At 35.8% G+C, this 22,794-nt stretch overlaps 1 protein-coding gene across 6 annotated transcripts in view; it reads right to left on the bottom strand.

Moving 5' to 3' along the window:
• Positions 1-22,794, bottom strand: part of TDRD5 (tudor domain containing 5) — a 108,975-nt gene that overhangs the window by 24,194 nt on the left and 61,987 nt on the right. For 5 of the 6 annotated variants that reach the window (XM_072830796.1, XM_072830798.1, XM_072830795.1 and 2 more), the window contains 4 exons: positions 21,081-21,242; positions 11,034-11,216; positions 10,181-10,324; positions 3,112-3,322 (listed from right to left, as the gene is read on the bottom strand). In XM_072830796.1, coding sequence (XP_072686897.1) covers positions 3,112-3,322; positions 10,181-10,324; positions 11,034-11,216; positions 21,081-21,242 — 700 coding nt within the window. The remainder of the gene's footprint in view (positions 1-3,111; positions 3,323-10,180; positions 10,325-11,033; positions 11,217-21,080; positions 21,243-22,794) is intronic. The other variant, XM_072830799.1, reaches the window with a different exon arrangement.

Raw genomic sequence — 22,794 nt, 5'->3', positions numbered from 1 at the left:
GCAAAACTGCTTCTAAATATGATGTTAATTCAACAGGGACTGAAAAACCATCTCTCCTATTTTAAACAACTGGAAAACTGAACAAAATGTATGGAACAGCAGCTTTCATACACTGAACAACAAGCATGCAAGACAGTAATCCCTAAGAGAAAGGAAACAAATGAAGTGAGACCTATGAGGGCCTTATTCATGGCTGAAAAATAGCTTCCAGGCTTCAGTACAAGAAGGGAGAATTCAAACTGCACCTGGAGATCTTACTGGGCTTAAAAGATAAGTCTAGAATTCATGGAGGCCAAGGTGTCTGGAATTTGTGGGAGGAAAGTACCAGAGAAGAGGCAGCTAGAAATCTAGCTAGAGAAGAACACGTGCAGTATCCTCTTTGACACTGGCCATAGCAAGTTCTTTCTAGATATGTCTACGGAGGCAAGGGAAACAAAAGCAAAAATAAACTACTGGGACTTCAAAATAAAAAGCTTCTGCACATCAAAGGTGTAAACAATCAACAAACTAAAAGGCACCTTATGGAATGGGAGAAGATACTTGCAAATGACATCTCTGATAAAGGATGAAGTATCCAAAATGCATAAAGAACTTATACAACTCGGCACCCAAAAAAATGAATAATCCAATTAAAAAATGGGCAGAAGACATGAATAAACATTTTTCCAAAGAAGACATACAGATGGCCAATAGACATATGAAAAGACGCTCATTATCACTGATCATCAGGGAAATGTAAATCAAAACTACAATGTCATATCACCTCATACCCGTCAAAGTGGTTAAAATCAGTAATACATAAAACAACAGGTGTTGGCAAGGATATGAAGAAAGGGGAACCCTCTCACACTATTGGTGGAAATGCAATCTGCTGCAGCACTCTGGAAAACAGTATGGAGGTTCTTCAAAAAGTTAAAAATAGAACTACCCTATGATCCAGCAATTGTACTACTAGGTATTTATCCAAAGAATACAAAAATACTAACTCAAAAGGATACATGCACCCTGACGTTTATAGCAGCATTATCAACAATAGCCAAATTATGGAAACAGCCCAAGCGTCGTCCACGGACTGAAAGATGTGATGTGTAGTGTGTATGTATGTGTATACACATACACACACACACACGTGCGTACGCACACACACACACACACACACATATAATGAAATATTACTCAGCCATAAGAAAAATGAAATCTTGCCTTTTGTGATGACATAGATGGAGCCAGACAGGATTATGTGACCTGAAATAAGTCAGCAGGAGAAAGATATGTACCATCTAATTTCACTCATGTGAAATTTGAGAAATAAAAACAAAGGAGCATAAGGAGAGAAAGAGATAAGCAAACCAAGAAACAGACTCTTTAGAAATGATGGTCACCAGAGGGAGGTGGGCGGGGGAATCGGTAAAACATGTGATAGGGATTGAGGAGTGCACTTGTGATGAACACTCTGGGTGACATACAGAAGAGCTGAATCACTAAATTGTAAACCGGAAACTCTCCATCTCCTTCTCCCCCTCCCTACTCATGCTCTCTCTCTCTCTCTCAAATAAATAAAACCTTTAAATAAATAATCAAATAAATAAATAAAAACTTGAAAGAAAAAAAAAACTGGTTACCAGAAGGTGGAGGGGGGATTAAATATGTGATGGGGAGGAAGGAGGGCACAAAACTGTATGATTTCAAGACATATAAAGCCACACTAATCAAGGCAGTGGTATATAAACATATAGAGACCATTAAAATATAATAGAAAGTCCAGAAATAGGCCCTCACATATACAGCCTACTAACTTTTGACAAAGCTATGAGGCAATTTAAAAAAGGATAGCCTTTTCAACAAAACTGAATATTTATATGCAATCAAAATAATCACTGATACTTACATACCATAATATTAATGTACACAATAACTAAAAAATTAACAAATTGGATCACAGATATAATTTTAAGACCTAAAACTAAAAAAAAAAAAAAAAAAAAAAAAAAAGACCTAAAACTATAGAACTTTCACAAAAAAAAAAAAGGTAAGAGCAAATCAGGTACTTGGGTTAGGAAATATTTCTAAACAGGACACACACAAAAAAAATCAGATTTCATCAAAATGAAAACTTATTCTTCCAAAGATGCTGTTAAAGAAGTCACACACTTGAAAATATTTGTGAGATACACACACACACAGAGATGTACATATCTGACAAAGCTTTTGTGTCCAGAATAAAGAATTTTTACAAATCAATGAAAAGATGGCAATCCAAAAAAGTGAGCATATACTTGATCATGCAACTCACTAAAGAATATCTATAGATTACATATAAGCACATGAAAAGATGGCTAACCTCACTGACAGAGAGAAATATAAATTAAAACCACAGTAAGATACCACTACACACATATGAGGATGGCAAAATTTTAGAAGATTGATAATACCATGTTGGCAAGGATATGGAGCAATCAGAACTTTCATATATTACTGGTGCGAATAAAAAAAAAAATGGAAGAGCCACTTTGGAAAACTGGCAGTTCTTAAAAAGTTAATCATGTAGTGATCATGTGACCAGCAATTCTACTTCTTGGTATGTACTAAGTATGTCTACACAAAGAGCTATATGTGAATGTTCGCAGCTTTTTTTCATAATGGTTCAAATCTGTTTATAAGAACTTTTGACACTGGCAACAACATAAATGAATCTCTAAAACATCATGCTACGTGAAGAAGGTCAGACTTAAAAATTATATAATGTATGATTCTCTATGAAATTCTAGAAAAGAGAAAGTAACATGCCCGAAACCAGTAAGCAAGGTGAGGGAATGACTGCAGAGAGATGCAAAGAACTGGTGGATTTGTTCTATGCCACAACCATGTGGTTACAAGACTAGCATACCTATGTCAAAACTCACAGAACCATACACTCAAAAACTGACAAATTCTACTGTATGTAACACTAACTCAACCAAACTGAGAAAAAAAAAAAAGGAATGGAAAAATAGAAGGGAACAATTGACCCCAGAAATAGTGTAAGGACTTGAGACAAATGCTAAAGTCAGCAATTTTTTCAAGTTAGCAGCATGACAAACCACTGTATTTGTCAGTTATATGTTAACCTACCTGAACCAGAGTGTTTTTCTGGAGAATCAACTGCCGCAGGAGTTGTGCTGAGGGCTGCTGTGGACAGCTGCATTTGCTTCACCTGAGTCTGAATGCTACTAGGCTCAAACTGACTCCCTTCTGCTGACTGCTGTGACTCGACCAGAGAAATGTAGAACTCCTCCAACTTGGGCAATGTGGGAGAATCCGAAGAACTTTCTAAGTTTGGCTGCTGCAGTATGGAAAAAGTAGGGCAAAGCAGGTAAGGTAATTGTCAGTATAACAGGAAGAATGAACCCTGTTTGGGTTCATTAGTTATGTACAAGTATTTTTCATATCATACTTAATAAAACTACTCACTTTTAAGAACCTAGTTACTCTCTAGAAAAAAACAAGTCCTTTTCTAACTTAGTGACCATCAATTCAAGACACACTGACTGAATATGCATTATGAGCAAATATGGTAGTGAAAGCTGCCGCACAGAGCTGAGGAAGAGTGGTGGGAAATAGAAATGCAGGAAAACACAGTGCACACTCACTGTCAGCACACTACCAGGTTATCTGTACAGGTTTCTTCATTTAAATTTCAGCATGACCGCTCCAGCTTAGGGGTCAGGTCTTCCTTACTATGGTCCTTTCACCTAGCATGATGCTTTTCACAGGAGGCTGAGTTATCCAGTGTCAACCAGTAGGTGACAAAGCAGAGATGGGAACTCAGCCCAGTCCGTGTTCTCTCGGACCCACCTCAACACCTCCCTATAGGATAGAATCCCTGTCCCTAAGCTCACTGTCCTCAGGGAAATAGTGTATGTCCCACTGCCAGCCATGAATAGAGGCACTACCCTCAATCTGCAGTGTGCACACTAAGGAGAACACAAAGTAGTTAAAGGCAGGCTCCTCAGAAGATGAGACAAAATGGAGTATTAAGAACCAGGGTTTGAGAGAAAAAGAGGAACGTCCCATATGGAGACTAAATTTGAAGTTAAGTGAACAGAACATCAAATTTTAACCATTAGATCCTATATCCTACCATACAGTCATTGCTGAAGTAGATACACTCCATGGTAACTTAGCATTTCTCTTCTGTGATGTTAGCTGGCATTACTATGACTAAGGTGAGCCCAATCCCATCCAGGCTGCCGACAGTCTGGGATCTGCCCTGAGTGAACTGAACCAGTAATTATACAAACAGAAAATGGAAGCTTTGAATGTCCTTCAGGCATATATGTAGTAGACATTTAGTATCAGTTGGCATTCCTTTTTTATTCCATAACAAAAAAATTCCTCATTTTCAAATATGGCTGGCATGAATGTGGTTTATATGGTTATGCAGTGTGCAAAGGGATATGTGTGTAGCCTTTCTTTTGACAGCAAAAATGAAACTCAAATTCCAAATAGCTATACTGGCCACACAATATACTACTTTAGGAAATCAAAGGTCCAGATTCCAATTTTTACTTGGTTTATGCAACTCATGCGTGCTTCAGTTATCCTCTGTAAGGTTATTCTCAGTCAGAATGAAGCTGAACATTAGTGAGTTCTTTCAATAAAGCTTCAAAGTTAGGTAAATATATTAATAGGATAAAGCTACAGAACTGAAAGATCACTATCTAAATAGGTCTTTGCTGATGGAAACACTGAAGCTCCAAAAGGTAACATGTACAAACCTATAGACTTTAGTCTGTGGTGAGGCTAAGGCCTTGACTTCACAGAACCCAGACCAAGTGTTTACGCCCTGCTATTTTCAGTAGTTTAACAAAAAATGAAATCAGAAACAAATTTTTAAGGCTATATCCTTTTTCTTCCCTCACAAATATGATTTTGAAGAAAGATGCATTGTTAGAACATATTTAAGATGCATTCTGATAGCTTCTTAATCTGGGGGGGGAAAAAAAAAACACAGGTGAATGCTCTCTAAATTTGTATGACATTCTGAAAGCAAGTGCCTGCAGTCAACTTGAGCACTTAATTGACAATCACGGTTCTTTCTCCAAAGAGTGTTCTCCAGCCTTGCTGCTCAAAGTGTGGTTTGCCATCCAGGAGTATCACCTGGGAGCTTGTTAGATACGCAGAACCTGTGTCCGCAGCCAAATTTGCTTAATCAGAATCTGCACTTTCACAAGATTCTAAGGGAATCTAGACACATTATAGTTTGAGAAGTATCATTCTACCAGATTTAGGTCTCTTTAGTTATGACTGCCTCCATCACAGTTATTTGAAAATACATCTTATGGAACTAGAGGTAAATGACTGACTTTCAAGAAACATGATTAACATATCCAATCAAAAGCATAGCCCCAAACCACAATAACACACAACTTCATACCCACTAGGATGGCTATGATTTTTTAAAAAATAGATCTAACAGTACCGGCAAGGACATAGACAAACTGGAACACTCTTATATGGCTGGTAGAAACGTCTATTTGGGAAAGTCTGGCAACTCCTCAAAACATTAAAGAGTTGCCATATGGCTTAGCAACTCTACTCCTAAGTATGTACCTTATAAAATTTAAAACATATGTTTACATAAAAACATGTATATGAATGGCACAGCAGCATTATTCATAATAGCAAGAAACTGAAAACAACTCAAACGTCCATCAGCTGACGAATGGATAAATAAAATGTGATCTCTCCATACAATAGATTATTCAGCCACAAAAAGAAATAAAGTACTGATACATGATCAACCCTGAGAATATTATGGTAGAAAGCAGACACAAAAGGTCACATACTCTATTGATTCCAGTAATATGCAATGTCCTTAAGAATAAGCAAATCGATGGAGACAGAATGTAGATGAGCAGTTGTCTGATAGTGTATCAACTCAGGGATACAGGGTTTCCTTGGGTGATAATGAAAATGTTCTACAATTGCTTTGTGGTGACAAATGCACAATAGGTTAGTGGACTAATGAATATACTAAAAGCCACTAAACTGTATGCCTTAAATGAGTAACTATATGGAATATGAATTATACCTTATAAAGCTGAGGAGACAGAGGATAGAGTCTGAGCCCCACCAAGGGTTTCAGCTGAGATTCCCAAAGGATTCTGTGTTAAGAGTAAGTAAGGACAAAAGGAAAATACAGCAATCCTAACAAAGCCTAAAACCAAACCTCAATACGTGTTATTAGACTGGCTGGTATTTGCCAGCCACAAGACAACTCAACCTGCCTTGGAGGAAGATAACTCATCCAGAGCCTCTACAATTTTTTATCCATAACGTCAAAAATTAAATAAAAAAAAAACCCATGAGGTATGCTTCCCATTTTCTCCTCCCCTCCAATAATGCTAAAAAAACAGGATCAAAGAACAAGATCAAATATGGGGTGGGGGGAGGGAGAACGTACCCAAAGATGATTCAGATACTGGCATTATCTGAATAAAAATGTAAAGTAATTATGATTAACATGATCAAGAATATAGAGAAAGTAACAAAAAAAATTGTGGAGAGTTTAAACAGAGAATTCAAATTTATTTTTAAAAAAATCAAATGGGCATTCTAGAACTGAAAAATGTTTGAAATTAAGAATTCAATGTGTGGCTGAGTGAAGTAAGTCAATCGGAGAAGGACAAACAGTGTATGTTCTCATTCATTTGGGGAATATAAATAATAGTGAAAGGGAATATAGGGGAAGGGAGAAGAAATGTGTGGGAAATATCAGAAAGAGAGACAGAACATAAAGACTCCTAACTCTGGGAAACGAACTAGGGGTGGTGGGAGAGGAGGAGGGCGGGGGGTGGGGGTGAATGGGTGACGGGCACTGAGGGGGACACTTGACGGGATGAGCACTGGGTGTTATTCTGTATGTTGGTAAATTGAACACCAATAAAAAATTAATTTATTAAAAAAAAAAGAATTCAATGTGTGGGTTTAGCAGCAGAATGGATCCCACAGATGACAGGATTAGTATTCTGGAAAAATCAATAGAAAATCTCCAAACTGAGACACAGGGGAAAGAAAGAAAAAAGAATGTAAACATGAGAAAAGAGCCCAACAGGCATGTGGGATTCGGCCAAAGTGCTGGCACGTGGATAACTGGAATGCCAACAGGAGGGCGATAATGAGGGAAAAGCAGTATTTGATTACATAAATAGGCCAGAATTTTCTAAAATTGATGAAGGGCATCAATCTTCTTCAATAAGCTCAGTGAACCACAAGCAGAATAAATTCAAAGGAAATTACATCTAGATATATCATTATCAAAGAGCTTAAAGCAAAAGACAGAAAAATCTTAAAAGAAGCCAGAGAAAAAAGACATCACTATCAATGGAGCAATGATGTGACAGCTGACAATTTAACCAAAGCCAGAACATAATAGTATGACACCTTCAAAGAGTTGAAAGAAAAAAATTGCCACCCTAAAATTCAACACTCAGGGAAAATATCCATCAAAAAGGAAGATTAAATTTAGCAACCTGCGAAAATAAAAAACATATTCCTGAACAGCCAATGGGCCAAAAAAGAAATTAAAAGGAAACTAGAAAATATCCTGAGACAAATGAAAACAGCATACCAAAAATCAGGGGAAACATCACAATGAGAACCAAGAAAGCACAAGTGGTGAGTCGGGGAGTGCAGGTGGGAAGTGTCAGAAGGAGCAACGAACTCTCTGATCAGGGAGCCAAGCATGGAGCTCCATCCCAGAACCCTGAGACCATGACCTGGGCAAATGTGGACAAAGGTATGTTTACAGCAGTAAATGCCTACATGAATAAAGAAGAATCACAAACAACTTAACTTTTTACCCTAAAGAATTAAAAAAGGGGGGGATGTCTGGGTGGCTCAGTCAGTTAAGCATCTGCCTTTGGCTCAGGTCATGGTCCCAGAGTCCTGGAATGGAGCTCCAGGTCTGGCCCCCTGCTCAGCAGGGCAGTCGGCTTCTCCCTCTGCCCTTCCCCTCCCACTCATGATCTCATGCATGCAATCTCTCCCCCTCTCTCTCTAATAAATAAATAAAACCTTTATATAAAAAAAAGAATTAAAAAAAGAACAAATTGAGGCCAAAGTTAGAACATATGAAATAACAGAAATTAGGGTAAAAATAAATGAAATAGAGAATAGGGGGGAAAAAAACAATGAAACCAAGAGCTAGCTTTTTGAAGCTATAAATAAAATTTACAAACCTTTAGCTAGACTAATAAGGAGAATACTCAAATGTCAACAAAAATCAGTGGCATTTCAATATGCTAAAAATGAACTACTTGAAAAGGAAAAAAAAAAAAAAGTGGTGCCTGGCTGGCTCAGTTGGTAGAGCATGCAACTCTAGGGGCTGATCTCAAGGGTCGGTTGAGTTAGAGCCCCACATTGGGTGTAGATATTACCTGAAAAGGAAATTAAGAAAACAATCCCATTCACAATAGTATCAAAAAGAATAAAATACCAAGGAACAATTCAACTAAGGAGGTAAAATACCTGTACAGTGAAAACTATAAAACACTGATGGAAGAAGATATAAATAAATGCAAAGATATTCCATATTCATGGACTGGAAGAATATTAAAATTTCCATACTACCCAAAGTGATCAACAGTTTCAAAGCAATTCCTATCAAAATGACAATACCATTTTTTTACAAAAATAGAAAAACAATCCTAAAATTCATATGAAACCACAAAGAGCCAAAGCAATCTTAAAGAGGGAAAAAAGGAGGGATCACCCTTCCTGATTTCAAAATATACTAAAAAGTCACAGTAATAAAAAAACATTATAGGACTGGCATATAGCAGACATATAGACCAAAAGAATAAAATTGAGAGCCCAAAAATGAAAACACATACTCAGTCAACCGATCTTTGATAATAGTGCCAAGATTACACAATGGGGAAAGGACAGTCTCTTCAACATATGATGCTGGGAAAACTAGATATCCATAGGCAAATGAATGAAATTAGACCTTTATTTTACACTATACACAAAAACTGACCCAAAACGGATTAAAGACTTAAAAACCTGAGACCTGGAACTACAAATCTCCTAGAAGAAAATATAGGAGAAAAGCTTTAGGATACTGGTTTTGGCAATAGTTTGTTGGCTATAAAACCAAAGGCATAAGCAACAAAAGCAAAAATAAACAAGTGGGATTGCATGAAACTAAAAACCTTCTGCATAGCAAAGGAAACAACACAACACAAATAACCACATATTATATGACATTTATATGAAATGCCCCAAATAGGCAAAACTAAAGAGACAGCAGGTTAGTAGTTGCCTAGGGCTGTGGGAGTATGGGAAAGGGGTGTGATTTCTAATGGGTACTGGGTTTTTTTCTGAAGTGTTGAGGTGTTATCCTAAAACTAAATCTATGCTGTTAAGCAACCTGCATTTCTGGAATAGAGTGTTCTATATAACACAGCATACTTTATCAATGCTTTCCTACAAAATAGGAGATACATCAATCAGAAAACTCACCTTCCACAAATCTGCTTTTCAACAAGTCTCCCAGCCTTGAGTCCTTTATTTTCAATGTGACACATGAAAATGCAGAGGCCTAGTGACTAGATTTCATGATTCACACAAATTGTCCTGCTGTTTTCAGGATGTTCATAATATATTTGAGAAACACAAAATAAATGGATTTTGTTCCAGGATTTGTGCTTTCTGCCACAGCAGTGTAAAAGAAAAAACTAGACTAGATGATATCACAGATATTAGAGCTTTATATTTTTGGCTAAATTATATGAAAAGACCTGTTTACTGTATTTCTAACATAGAAATTTTATCAATCGTGCAATTCTAGGCTTAGGATTTTTTTTTTTTTACATTTATTAATTCATGAGAGACAGAAAGAGAGGCAGGCAGAGGGAGAAGCAGGCTTCCTGCAGGGAGCCAGATGCAGACTTGGTCCCAGCACTCTAGGATCACTTCCTGAGCCAAAGGTAGGCGCTCAACCACTGAGCCACCCAGGCATCCCCAAGATTTTCTTCTGAAGAGATACAGCTGATTGAAATTATTTTAAAAATCAACATACTTTTTGTGTATCTGTATTTCACCAAATAGGGATCATTAACCAGATTTCTACTTTCTAAAAATGAAAGAACTTCCTCATGAGATCTGTCACAGTAGCATTCATTAGACACTTAACCTTTTGACTCCTTGTTGTACCAATATTTTTTTCCTGCGCACTCAGTTCCTCTTGTTTTTGAACTTCTACTTTCATTCCATTCACAAGGCTTGAAGGTTGCCATGAATCATCCCATATATCTTTGGGTGCAGAAAAGCACCAATCCTATGGAGAAAAAATTGTAAGAATAAACTAAGATACAGTGCCACATGATACAAACAAAATAACTTGGGCAAGGTAAAGGTGAGGAGACAAAGCCGATTAATCAAGAAAAGGTGTTTATTAAGTTTCTGTATCAGTGTGACTCTTCCCCTTGTTTTATTGGGGATATTTACTCTCCAATATCCTGAATTCCTTGGAATACACAGATTCATTAAAACAAACACAACTCTGGTTTGTAGTATTTTCTTCAATACTATTTTCATGGCCAGATGATTTTTCATGATTATCTAAGTACTTAAATGGCACAAATAATAAGGAAGAACTATAGATATTTCTTATAATAACCAGTGGAAAATAAATTTTAAATAGGCCCAATGTTAGCTAATATTTTCAATGCAGAGATCCAGAGATTATATTACAAGACTAATGCAATAAAAATAAAATTAGGGAAAACTATTTATTTACATATCCTAAGGCCTAAGATTCCAATGACAAATCATTGGAACCTTAAGCAACCTAAAGTCCATGATTTATTCTCGGTTTCAACTTGTACTCATTCCTATCACTACCATCTTTGGGGGAAAAAATGAATTCTTCTGAATTATCATTTGATAAATCCTTTTGAATTCCAGAGTGTATAGATTTCTTGAGGAAATTTACATTTCTATTTTCTTCAGTAATGATTTGCTTTCTGTTCTCCCCGGGATCTAACCTTCTGTGGCATTTCTTTACATGACAGATATGGTTTCTTTCCACCACGGCTGGATGTAAATAAGTGGGAGGGAGCATCGCCCCCTTTTCCCATCTTAGCCTGCAAAGGTAACCAGTTCTCATCCCAAACATCGTCACCAATAGTCACTGATTCCAGGCATGGCATTCCAATGGGGATCTCATCCTAGAATGTATCAGAAGATAAAGAAAAACTTTAATTTTCACAATTGCTGTATGAGTACATCTTAAAATTCTTTTCTTGACTCCAGGTAAAGATGGCAATTTGAATACACAATGTATTACTTTCCCTCTCTCTCTCTCTCTCTCTCTCTCTCTCTCTCTCTCTCCTGAAACATCACCAAAACGAACAGATTTAGATATAAGCTCATTGCTAAAGAGAACAGGAGAAAACACCCCCTACATTCTGGACACAGGAGCAGATAACTGACAACTTACTGAGCAGTCCTGAGAAAGTAGAATCCTGAGTTTATAGCAGGAAAAACTGAGAAGCAACCTGAATTTGTATCTCAGACACTATAGATGCTCAAGACTTGCTACTACAAGGTTTTTGGAAGTGAGAATGTAAAGTGGGGATGAAAACAAAAGCACTGAATCAAAGTCTGTGTAAAAAGCAGTTAGATCTCCAGATATCCCACCCGATTCCACAAACCCAGGAAACCACACCACTTTTTCCTGCTGGAAAACCAAAGGATCTTCTCAAGGGCAAAACTGAAGGTGGAGCAAGCATAATAAAAACAGAAGAATTCAGTGAAAGTTTTTATACTGAATACCAAGACCTCTAGTTATGTTTTCAATAGCAGGATAGAGACGAGATTAAAGAATGCATGAACTTGAAGACAGATCCATAGAAACTATCCAATCTGAACAACAAAGAGAAAAAATTTGGGAAAACAGGGGCAAAAACGGAGCCTTTGGGACAATACTAAAATATTTAACATTTGTTTCATGAGAGTTGCAAAAGGAGAAGCTTGCAGTGCAGAAACAGTATTTGAAGAAGTGTCTGAAAACTTCACAAATCTGATGAAAGACATAAACCTATAGATTCAAAAAGCTTAGCAAACCTCAAACAGGATAAATCCAGGATAAATAGATTTTAATCTACCTGCTAAAAACTAAAAACAAAGAAACCATCTTAAATGTAGCCACAGGAAAATGATATATCATTATAAAGGACAATTTCAATACTGCAGATTTTTCATTAGAAATTATGAAAGCCAAAAAAAAGTGAAATGAAATTTTTAAAGGCCTGAAAGAATTGGTAGCCCAAAATTCTGCATCTAGCAAAAATATCTTTCAAGAATGAAAATGAAGTAAATACACTCCCAATGAAGAAGACTAAAAAAAATTCATTGTCAGCAGACATATTCCCAAGGAATTGCTAAAGGAAGTCCTTTGTACAAAAAAAGGGGGGGTACTAGAAGGAAACTTAGAATATTAGAAATAAAGAGTAACAGAAGTGACAAATACCTGCATAAGTCTAATGGACTATTCTCCTGAATTATGATTGAAGGTAGAGAGCAAAAATATAACATTATAAATTCTCAATATATATAGCTGTTATACGTAAACAGCATAAAAGAGGTGGGAAGGGGAAAAATACCTACATGGTAGTAAGATATCTACATTCCACTTATGTCTACTGTGAAAAGTTAAAGACATATATTGTTATTCCTGGAGTAATCAGTAAAAAACACTATACAAGTAGATACAATAAAATATAAGTACACAGAAACAGACTACTAAAAAAAGAATATTAAATAAGAGAAAGAAAAGTATTAAAAGAGAATTCCAAAAGAAGGAAAAGAAAGGCAAAGGAATAAAAACAGAGGTAATAAATACAAACATAATAAAATGGTAGACCTATAATCAAAATATATCAATAATGATATTAAATGTAAAACATCTAAACATACTAAAATTCAGATATTCAGAATGGATTTTTAAAATGACCAAACTATATGCTGTCTCAAAAAACTAACCTCAAATATAATGATATAGATAGGTTATGGTTACAAGTAAAAGGATGGAAAAAGATATTCTACATCAAAAATAAAAAAAAATAAAGCTAGAATAGCTATACTGGTATCAGACAGCATAGGCATCAATGTAAAGAAAGTTACTATGGATAAAAAAAGACATTTCATACTGATAAAAGGGTCAGTTCATCAAGAAAATGAACCAATCCTAAATACACAGCAGTTGACAATAAAGCTCCAAAATACATAAGGAAAAAACTGACAAGAATAAAGGAGATATAGACACAATCCAAGATTATAATTGACAACTTCAACACTCTTTTCAATAATCAGTAAACTAGCAGAGAGCAAGGATATAAGAGAACTGAATGACATCACCAATCAACTGGATTTAATTGAGCTTTATAAAACACTCCATTCAACAGAAGCAGAACACACATTCTCTTAAAAGGCACATGGGACATTCCAAGAAAGACCACATCCTATGTCAACAAATCTTAACAAATTTTAAAAACTGAAAGCATACAAAGTATGTTCTCAGACAACAGAATTAAACTGTAAATAAGTAAGAGAAAGACAACAGGAAAATATCCAAACACTTGGGAACTGAACAAATAACACATTTCCTTTTTTTTTTTAAAATAATACAATTCTAAATAATATTTATACAACCTATTGTTATATAACCCATATAGTAATAATTACAGGTTATATAATAATGAGTCAAAGATGACAGCTCCAAAGAAAACTGAAAATATTTGAATTGAATGAAAATACAATACAGTCAAACTTGTGAGACGTAGCGCAAGTGGTATTTAGAGGGTCAGAGCATGAAATGCTTATATTAGAAAAAAAGGAGGTTTCAAATCAGTAATCTAGGTTCCCATCTTAAGAAGGTAGAAAAAGAGGGCAGCCCGGGTGGCTCAGTGGTTTAGCACCTGCCTTTGACCCAGGGTGTGATTCTGGAGTTCTGGGATCGAGTCCCACATCGGGCTCCTGCATGGAACCTGCTTCTCCCTCTGCGTATGTCTCTGCCTCTCCCTCTCTGTCTCTCAAGAATAAATAAATAAAATCTTAAAAAAAAAAGAAAGTAGAAAAAGAAATCAAAACAAACCCACAGAAAGCAAAAACATAAGAGCAACAAACAACACTGACCAAAACAATGAACCTGAAAACAGAAAAATAGATAAAATAATCAAGGACAAAAGATGATTGGGAAAAAAATTGAATAAAACTGATAAACGTCTAGTAAGATTGACAAAAAAGAAGACACAAATTACCAATATTAGAAATGAAAGAGGGAATCATCGCTGCAGGATAATAAAGGAATACTATGGACAACTCTATGTAGACCTATAGAATTGACAAATGAAATTAACCAATTCCTCAAAAATCATAAAATACCAAAACTAAACCAGGATGAAACACTCACCCTTAGTATAATCTTTTATCTATTAAAGCAACTGACTTATAGTTTAAATTCTTCTCAGAAAGAAATCCACTGAATTAATCAGACAATTCCAGACAATTCCACTGAAGTAATCTAAGAACCATTTAAAGAATTAACCTCCACCTAGCCACAAAAAAGAAACTGATTTTATATAATCTCTTCCAGAAAATAAAAAGGAACACTTCTTTCTAGATCCTTTTATGAAGATAGTATCACCCTGATACTACAGCTATACAAGACAGTAACAAAAACAAAAAATTTTAAAAAGCCACAGTCTACTATCTTTCATGAACTGAGATGCAAAATCCTCAATAAAATATTAGTAAGTGGAATATAACGTATAAAAGAATTATACACCATGACCAAGTGGTGTTATTCTAAATACACAAAGTTGGTTTGACACTTAAAACTCAGTTATGCTGAGTGAAATAAGTCAATCGGAGAAGGACAAACATTATATGGTCTAATTCATTTGGGGAATATAAATAATAGTGAAAGGGAACAGAAGGGAAGGGAGAAGAAATGGGTAGGAAATATCAGAAAGGGAGACAGAACATGAAGACTCCTAACTCTGAGAAACGAACTAGGGGTGATGGAAGGGGAGGAGGGCAGGGGGTGGGGGTGAATGGGTGATGGGCACTGAGGGGGGCACTTGATGGGATGAGCACTGGGTGTTATTCTGTATGTTGGCAAATTGAACACCAATAAAAAATAAATTTATTATTAAAGAAAATAATAGGGGATCCCTGGGTGGCGCAGCAGTTTGGCGCCTGCCTTTGGCCCAGGGCGCGATCCTGGGGACCCGGGATCGAATCCCACATCGGGCTCTCGGTGCATGGAGCCTGCTTCTCCCTCTGCCTGTGTCTCTGCCTCTCTCTCTCTCTCTCTCTCTGTGTGTGTATGACTATCATAAATAAAAAATAAATAAATAAAATAATAAATTTTAAAAAATAAATAAAAAAAAATAAAACTCAGTCAAGGGACACCTGGGTGGCTCAGTGGTTGAGCGTCTACCTCCAGCTCAGGGCATGATCCCAGGATCCTGGGATCAAGTCCTACATCGGGCTCCCCACAGGGAGTCTGCTTCTCCCTCTGCCTATGTCTCTGCCTCTCTGTCTCCCATGAATAAATAAATAAAATCTTTAAAAAAAAGCTATCAGTGTAATCTACTATATGAACAATCTAAAGAAGAAAAATCATATGATTATATCAATGAAAAAGCATTTGATAAAATTCAACACCCACTTGTGAGAAAAACTCTTAGAAAAATAGGAATAGAGGGGAATTTTCTCATCTTGATTGAAAAAAAAAAAAAAACTAAAAAAAAAAAAAAAAACCCAAAAAACTTTAACATTATGCTTAATGCTTTTTGCCCCCAAATCAGGAATAAGGCAACTTTGTCTCTCACCACTCCTATTCAAAGTCTAGCCATGGCAAGAAGGCAATAAATGGAAACAAAAGGAACACAGACCAGAAAGGGAGAACAAAACTGCTCTACTTGCAGATGACATGACTGCCTATGTAAAAAAGCCAAAAGAGTCTACAAAAAATCCAAGTAAGCAAGGTCACAGTATACAAGATTGGTACATAAAAATCAAATGCATTTCTACATACCAGCAATGAGCATGCAAAATTGAAATTTAAAACACAAAACCATTTATAATCATTCCAAATAATATGAAATAATTAGGTATATACTTAAAATATGTATAGGGCCTATATACTGAAAATTGCAAAATACTGATATAAGGAATCAAAGAAGATCTAAATAAATGTAGAAACATGTTTGTACTACTGTAAAACTGTACATAGTAAAGATGTCAATTCTCCCCCAATCAGCAATAAGTTTAATGTAATTCCTATCAAAATCCCAGCAAGGTATTTTGTAGAAACAACTTATTCTAAAATTTATATGGAAAGGTACAGACCCTATAATAGATAAAATAATCTTGATAAAGAAAAATAAAGTGAGGGATCCCTGGGTGGCACAGCGATTTGGCGCCTGCCTTTGGCCCAGGGCGCAATCCTGGAGACCCGGGATCGAATCCCACGTCGGGCTCCCGGTGCTTCTCCCTCTGCCTCTCTCTCTCTCTCTCTCTGTGTGTGACTATCATAAATAAATTTTTAAAAATTTTAAAAAAAACTTTAAAAAAAAAAGAAAAAAATAAAGTGAGAAGAATCATTTTAGCAGATATTAAACCATACTATATAGCTATAAGTAATCAAGTAGTAGAGGGAAAGACAGATGGATCTATGAAACAGAACAGAGCTCAGAAGGACACCTGGGTGGCTCAGCTGTTGAGCGTCCGCCTTTGATTCACGGTGTGATCCCGGCGTCTGGAATCAAGTCCTACATCGGGCTCCTGCAGAGAGCCTGCTTCTCCTCTGCCTATGTCTTTCTCACTCTGTCTCTCATGAATAAATAAATAAAATCTTTAAAGAAAAAAAAAATATAAGAACAGAGCCCAGAAAATAGACCCATGCAAATACCCTCAACTGACTTTTTACAAAGACATAAATAATTCAATGGAGAAAGGTAGTCTTTTAAACAAATGTTGTTAGAACAACTGGATATTATATTTTATATAATATTATAAATATAATAATATAATATTTTATATTTTATATAAAAATTAACTCCAAGTGGAGAGATTTCTAAACTAGCTATAGAGTTCTCAGTCTTGACACCAAAACCAGAATCCGTCAAAAGAAAATCTGATAAGAAGAAAAACCAAACTGGAAGAATTACAATTCCAGGTTTCAAGACATACCACAAAGCTATGGTAATCAAAACAGTATGGTACTGACATAAAAATAGGCATATAAATCAATGGAATAGAATAGGAAACTCAGAAATAAACCCACATTTATATGGCCAATTAATCTTTGACAAAGGAGGAATGAATATGCAATGGGAAAAAAACAGCCTCTTCAAGAAATGGTGTTGGAAAACTAAATGGCTACATGCAAAAAGAATGAAACTGGATCACTTACATCATACACAATAATAAATTCAAATGGATTAAAGCTCTAAATGTGAGACCTGAAACTAAATATTCTAGAAGAGAGCAGAAATAAATTCAAAATGGATCAAAGACCTAAATGTGAGACAGGAATCCATCAAAATCCTAGAGGGGAACACAGGCAGCAACCTCTTTGACCTTCACCCTGTCTCATTAGATAAAGTTTTAGTATCCAAAGTCTACAAAGAACATATCAAACTCAACGCCCAAACATAAATAATCCAGTCAAGGACAGCCTGGGTGGCTCAGCAGTTTATGCAATCCTGGAGACCCGGGATCGAATCCCACGTCGGGCTCCCGGTGCATGGAGCCTGCTTCTCCCTCTGCCTGTGTCTCTGCCCGCCCCCTCTGTGTGTGTGTGTGTCTCATGAATAAATAAAATCTTTTAAAATAAATGAATAAATAGATAATCCAGTTAAGAAATGGGCAGAAGACATGAACAGACATTTCTCCAAAGACGACACAAATGGCTAAAAAGAAGTGAAAAAAATGCTCAACGTCACTCATCATCAAGGAAATACAAATCAAAATCACAAGGAGATACCACTTCACACTTGTCAGAATGGCTAAAGTTAACAACTCAGAAGACAACAGATGTTGATGAGGATGCAGAGAAAGGGAAATCCTCTTGCAATGTTGGTGGGAACACAAACTAGTGCAGCCACTCTGGAAAACTGAATGGAGTATGGAGATTCTTCAAAAAGCTAAAAGCAGAATGACCCTATGACCCAGCAATTGCACTATAAGAATATCAAAATAGTGATTCAATGGGGCACATGCACCCCAATGTTTATAGCTGCACTGTCAACAACAGCCAAATTATGGAAAGAGCCCAAAAGTCCATCAACTGATGGAGGAAGAAGATGGAATATTACTCAGAATGAAATCTTGCCAATTGCAATAACATGGCTGGAACTAGAGTGTGTTATACTAACTGAAATAAGTCAGAGAAAGACAAATACCATATGATTTCACTCATACGTAGAATTTAAGAAACAAAATATAGGAACATAGGAAAAACACAAGGAAAAACAAAATAAGATGAAAACAGAGGGACCCCTGAATGGCTCAGTGGTTGAGCGTTTGTCTTCAGCTCAGGGCATGATCCCCTTCCTGTGAGGAGCCTTGTCTCCCTCTGCCTGTGTCTCTGCCTCTCTCTGTGTGTCTCTCATGAATAAATAAATAAATATCTAAAAAAAAAAAAAAAAGGATGAAAACATAGAGGGAGGCAAAACAGAAGAGACTCAACTATCGAAAACAAAGTTGAGGGTTGCTGGAGGGGAGGTGGGTAAGGGGATGGGCTAAATGGGTGATGGGCATTAAGAAGGGCACTTGTGATGAACACTGGGTGTTATATGTAAGTAATGAATCACTAAATTCTATTCCTAAAACTAATACAACTCTATATGTTAACTAAATTGAATTTACATAAAACTTTGGAAGTAAAAGAACATTAAAAACAAGTTTGAAAAAGAATAAAGTAAGAAGAATCATACTACCTCATTTTAAGAGGTATTATAAAGCTACAGTAATCAAAACAGGGTTGTATTTTTGAAGAAACAGGTAGATTAATGGAGAATACAGAAATAGACACACAGAAATATAGACAACTGACTTTTCAACAAATGATGCTAAAACAACTGGACATCATAGGCAACAAAATGAACACTGACCTAAACCTCACATCTTATACTAAAATTAACTCAAGATATCTTGACACTGAAAACACTACATTAAAAAAAACTGATACACTGGAATTTCTCAAAATTAAAAATTTTTGCTATCTGAAAAACACTATTAAAAGAATATAATACATACTACACATTGGAGAATCCATTTGAAAAATCACATATCTGAATCACATATCTGATAAAGCACTAGTATTCAGAATATCTAAATCTACTAGCAAGAAAACAAACACCACAACCAAAAAATGGGCAATGGGCAAAAGATCTGGACATTTCCCAAAGAAGTCTGTATATGGATGGCAAATAAACACTGTTGTTGTTCAACAACAGTCATTAGGGAAATGCAAATTAAAAATCACACTATGACACTACTACATATTTATCTGAATGGCTAAAAATAAAAATTATTGATAATACCTAGTGCTGCCAAGATAAGAAACAACTAGAACAGTTTGGCATGCACTTACATTATTCCTGATCATGTTTATACAGAAATCTGTACATGAATATTTATAGAGGCTCTATTCATAATTACTCAAGATTGGAAACAAACCAAGTATCCTTCAATGGGTGAGAATGGATATACAAATATGGTACATCCATACAATATAAACTACTATTCAACCATCAAAAGGGACATACTATTGACATACACAACAATTTGGATAATTCCCAAAGATACTATACTGAATTAAAGAAGCAAGCCTCAAAAAAAAATTTAAAAAATAAGGAACCTAGTCTCAAAAAGTTACATACTCTATGATTCCACTTATATGACACTCCTGAAAAGTTAAGTGTCTACTGGTAGAAAACAGGTCAATGGTTGCTGAGAGCTGAGGATGTGGGAAGACTGTGATTACAGAGGAGTAGCACCAGGCAGGTTTTTCATATGATGTTGCCATCCTGATTACAATGATGGTTACACAAATCTATGCATGTATTAAACTGATAAGACAAATACATGAGAAGAAAGTCAAATTACTCTACGTTAATTTATTTTTTAAAAAAGGAAATACTAACACTAGAGAAAATTAAACTCATTCAGGAAGGGAAAAGTTGCCACAGCATACTATTTGACTGTCAACAGCATGTACAGTCATAATAATGTAAATATTGAATGGTCATCTAGTGGAAAGGGTGATACAATGACATTAGTAAGATAGGAGACCAGGGTGCAGAAATGATACATTTGTGTGTGGTGGGGTGAAAGGATGAAAGAGAAGTAAATCTTTCAAAGAGGGATGTAGAACTGAAAACTCAGGAAATAACAATCTAAACATGGTATTTAATTAAAGAAACAGAGGTAAATCCCAAAAGCAACAGCTAAAAAAGAGACGAAATTGGTTGCTCTTGGGGCACCTGGTGGCTCAATGGCTGAGTATCTGCCTTTGGCACAGGTTGTGATCTGGGGACCCAGTCCTATATCGGGTTCCCTGCAGGGAGCCTGCTTCTCCCTCTGCTTAGGTCTCTGCCTCTCTCTGTCTCTCATGAATAAAATCTTAAAAAAAAAAAAAAGGGAAATGTTTGTAAATACAAAATGCAGAGGAAAGGGTTATGGGACACTCTAAACTATATGTACATAATTCCTGTTGGATTCTCTTTATATTGTATCTCAGTACTAGTTTCTAATCACTGTATAATTCTTGAAGACTGCCCAAAGCAACAAGATAGAAACTTAACACATCAAAGCCAGATAATGCCTTTCCTTTTTGTGATCAAGGATATGTTGCTTCAACTTTGGTGTTGGTGACTGTTAAAGAGAAAATGTAATTCATCTGTGAAAGATGCTCTGAAGGTACTGAGAGCAGAAATGAAAGAGCTATTTTACTCTAGTCCCCCTCACTTAAGAATTAGATTAATTACATTTTCAAACAACTTTCCTTCTCCTACCTCATTTTCTTTCTTCAGATCCTTTAGTTCTGGGATGAACCACTGTGAGTCTTCTTCACAGTTGTTATCTTGGGTTTTCAAAGAACTGAATTCAGAATCCTTTAATGGCTCCTTTAACTCAGATTTAAGGTGACTGAAAGCCTTTGCATCATTAGTATCTTGCTAGTAGATATGAAAGAAAAATTATTTTATTTTCTGTACTAGTGCTGTTTCTAAAATCTGCATGCCTAAACATCTGGGAGGAATTTTTCACTATGGTTCATACGAAAGCTACATTATTTTCTAACTTTATCCATGACCCTACAGCTTCCTATCCTGCTAAACTAGATCAGCCAAAAAACATTTACAAAGCACACATTATGAGATGTATACAGGGTAACTCTGTGAATCGAAAGATGAATGCAACAGGTCCTTACTCTAAAGGAACTCAAAATGTAACAGGAAGATACACAATCAGATAATCACTGTACAATCTTCAGTGTAGAGCCATCACAGAAATAGGACCAAAATATTATTGGAGAAGATGCCTTAAGAAGATACATTGAAGGAAAAAAAAAAAGAAGATACATTGAAAGAAGTAATACAACCTGTTACGATGCTTAAAAGAAGAGTAGGAATTATAGGGAATGAGGTATACAGAGGTAGGGAGTGGGTGGGTATGTGGGGGGTGTGTGTATATAGCACATGGATACAGGCTGAGGTGGGACACAAGAACTTTAAGTCTTATCCTTTTACAGGAAAGATGGCCTTATTTCATTTTTGAGGCTGAACTATGATTATTTGAATACATCACCACAGTGATGAAAGAATACTCTAAAAATTGTAAAGGTTGTATTCAATTCACTACTTAAGTATCAGGAAATATAACTGTTCCATCAATCAAGTAATAATTATTAAGAAAAATTCAGGCTTCAGGAAGATCTATGGACCCAAGAAGCCTAACTAATTTTAATATAAACTAGAAATCTACCATTCTTATACTATTTCAAACATGCAACAGTAAACATTTGTACCTATTTTTCAGAACAGGTTAATCTCCCAGTGGTCAAACTGGCCTCCTTTTTTATCTAATAGTTAATAAATGTCTAACTAAGAACGTAAGATCATCTCTACAATTTTATTTTACAAGTCAGATATATAAAACATATTTAAGCAAGATAATATTTTCAAATTTTATTCAATGAAAATAAAAAGCCTTGCTGGGCCCAAAACCACTTTGGCTCTCAACCAAACACATCCTATATTCATCCTGTATTAGCTCAGTACTTGTTGTCATGAGGAATATAAGACTCAGAGGACATGTTTACTTATTCGTTCAAAAATCATTTAAGTTCTTACTTTGTGCTTCATTTTACTTCAATCTAAAACAGGAATACAAAAGTACCAACCCAGTAAAGTGATCATAAAGATTAAATTAGTACATGAGAGTGCTTAGAACAGTCTCTCCCATGTAGTGCAAGTTCAATAAATGCTACTGCTGTTAATTTTTAAAAATTTTTATGACTACTACTGTTGGCTGGAATAAAATATAATAGTAATAGTAGTAGTGATAATAATATTGTTATTAACCATGAGTGGGCATCACTAAAAGGTTTACAGAGAAAGTAAGAAATGGAAACACTAGAAGAATCTGAGGCATGCAGAGGGAAGAAGAACAGCATTCGGGTTAGCCTTGATGAAGTCACAACTGCACCAAGGCAGTAATGGAATTTAG

Source organism: Canis lupus, chromosome 6 (genome assembly GCF_048164855.1).
Source record: "Canis lupus baileyi chromosome 6, mCanLup2.hap1, whole genome shotgun sequence".
Classification (NCBI taxonomy): Eukaryota; Metazoa; Chordata; class Mammalia; order Carnivora; family Canidae; genus Canis; species Canis lupus.
Note: the sequence above shows the minus strand (reverse complement) of the source record. Positions and strands in the feature narration are given on the sequence as shown.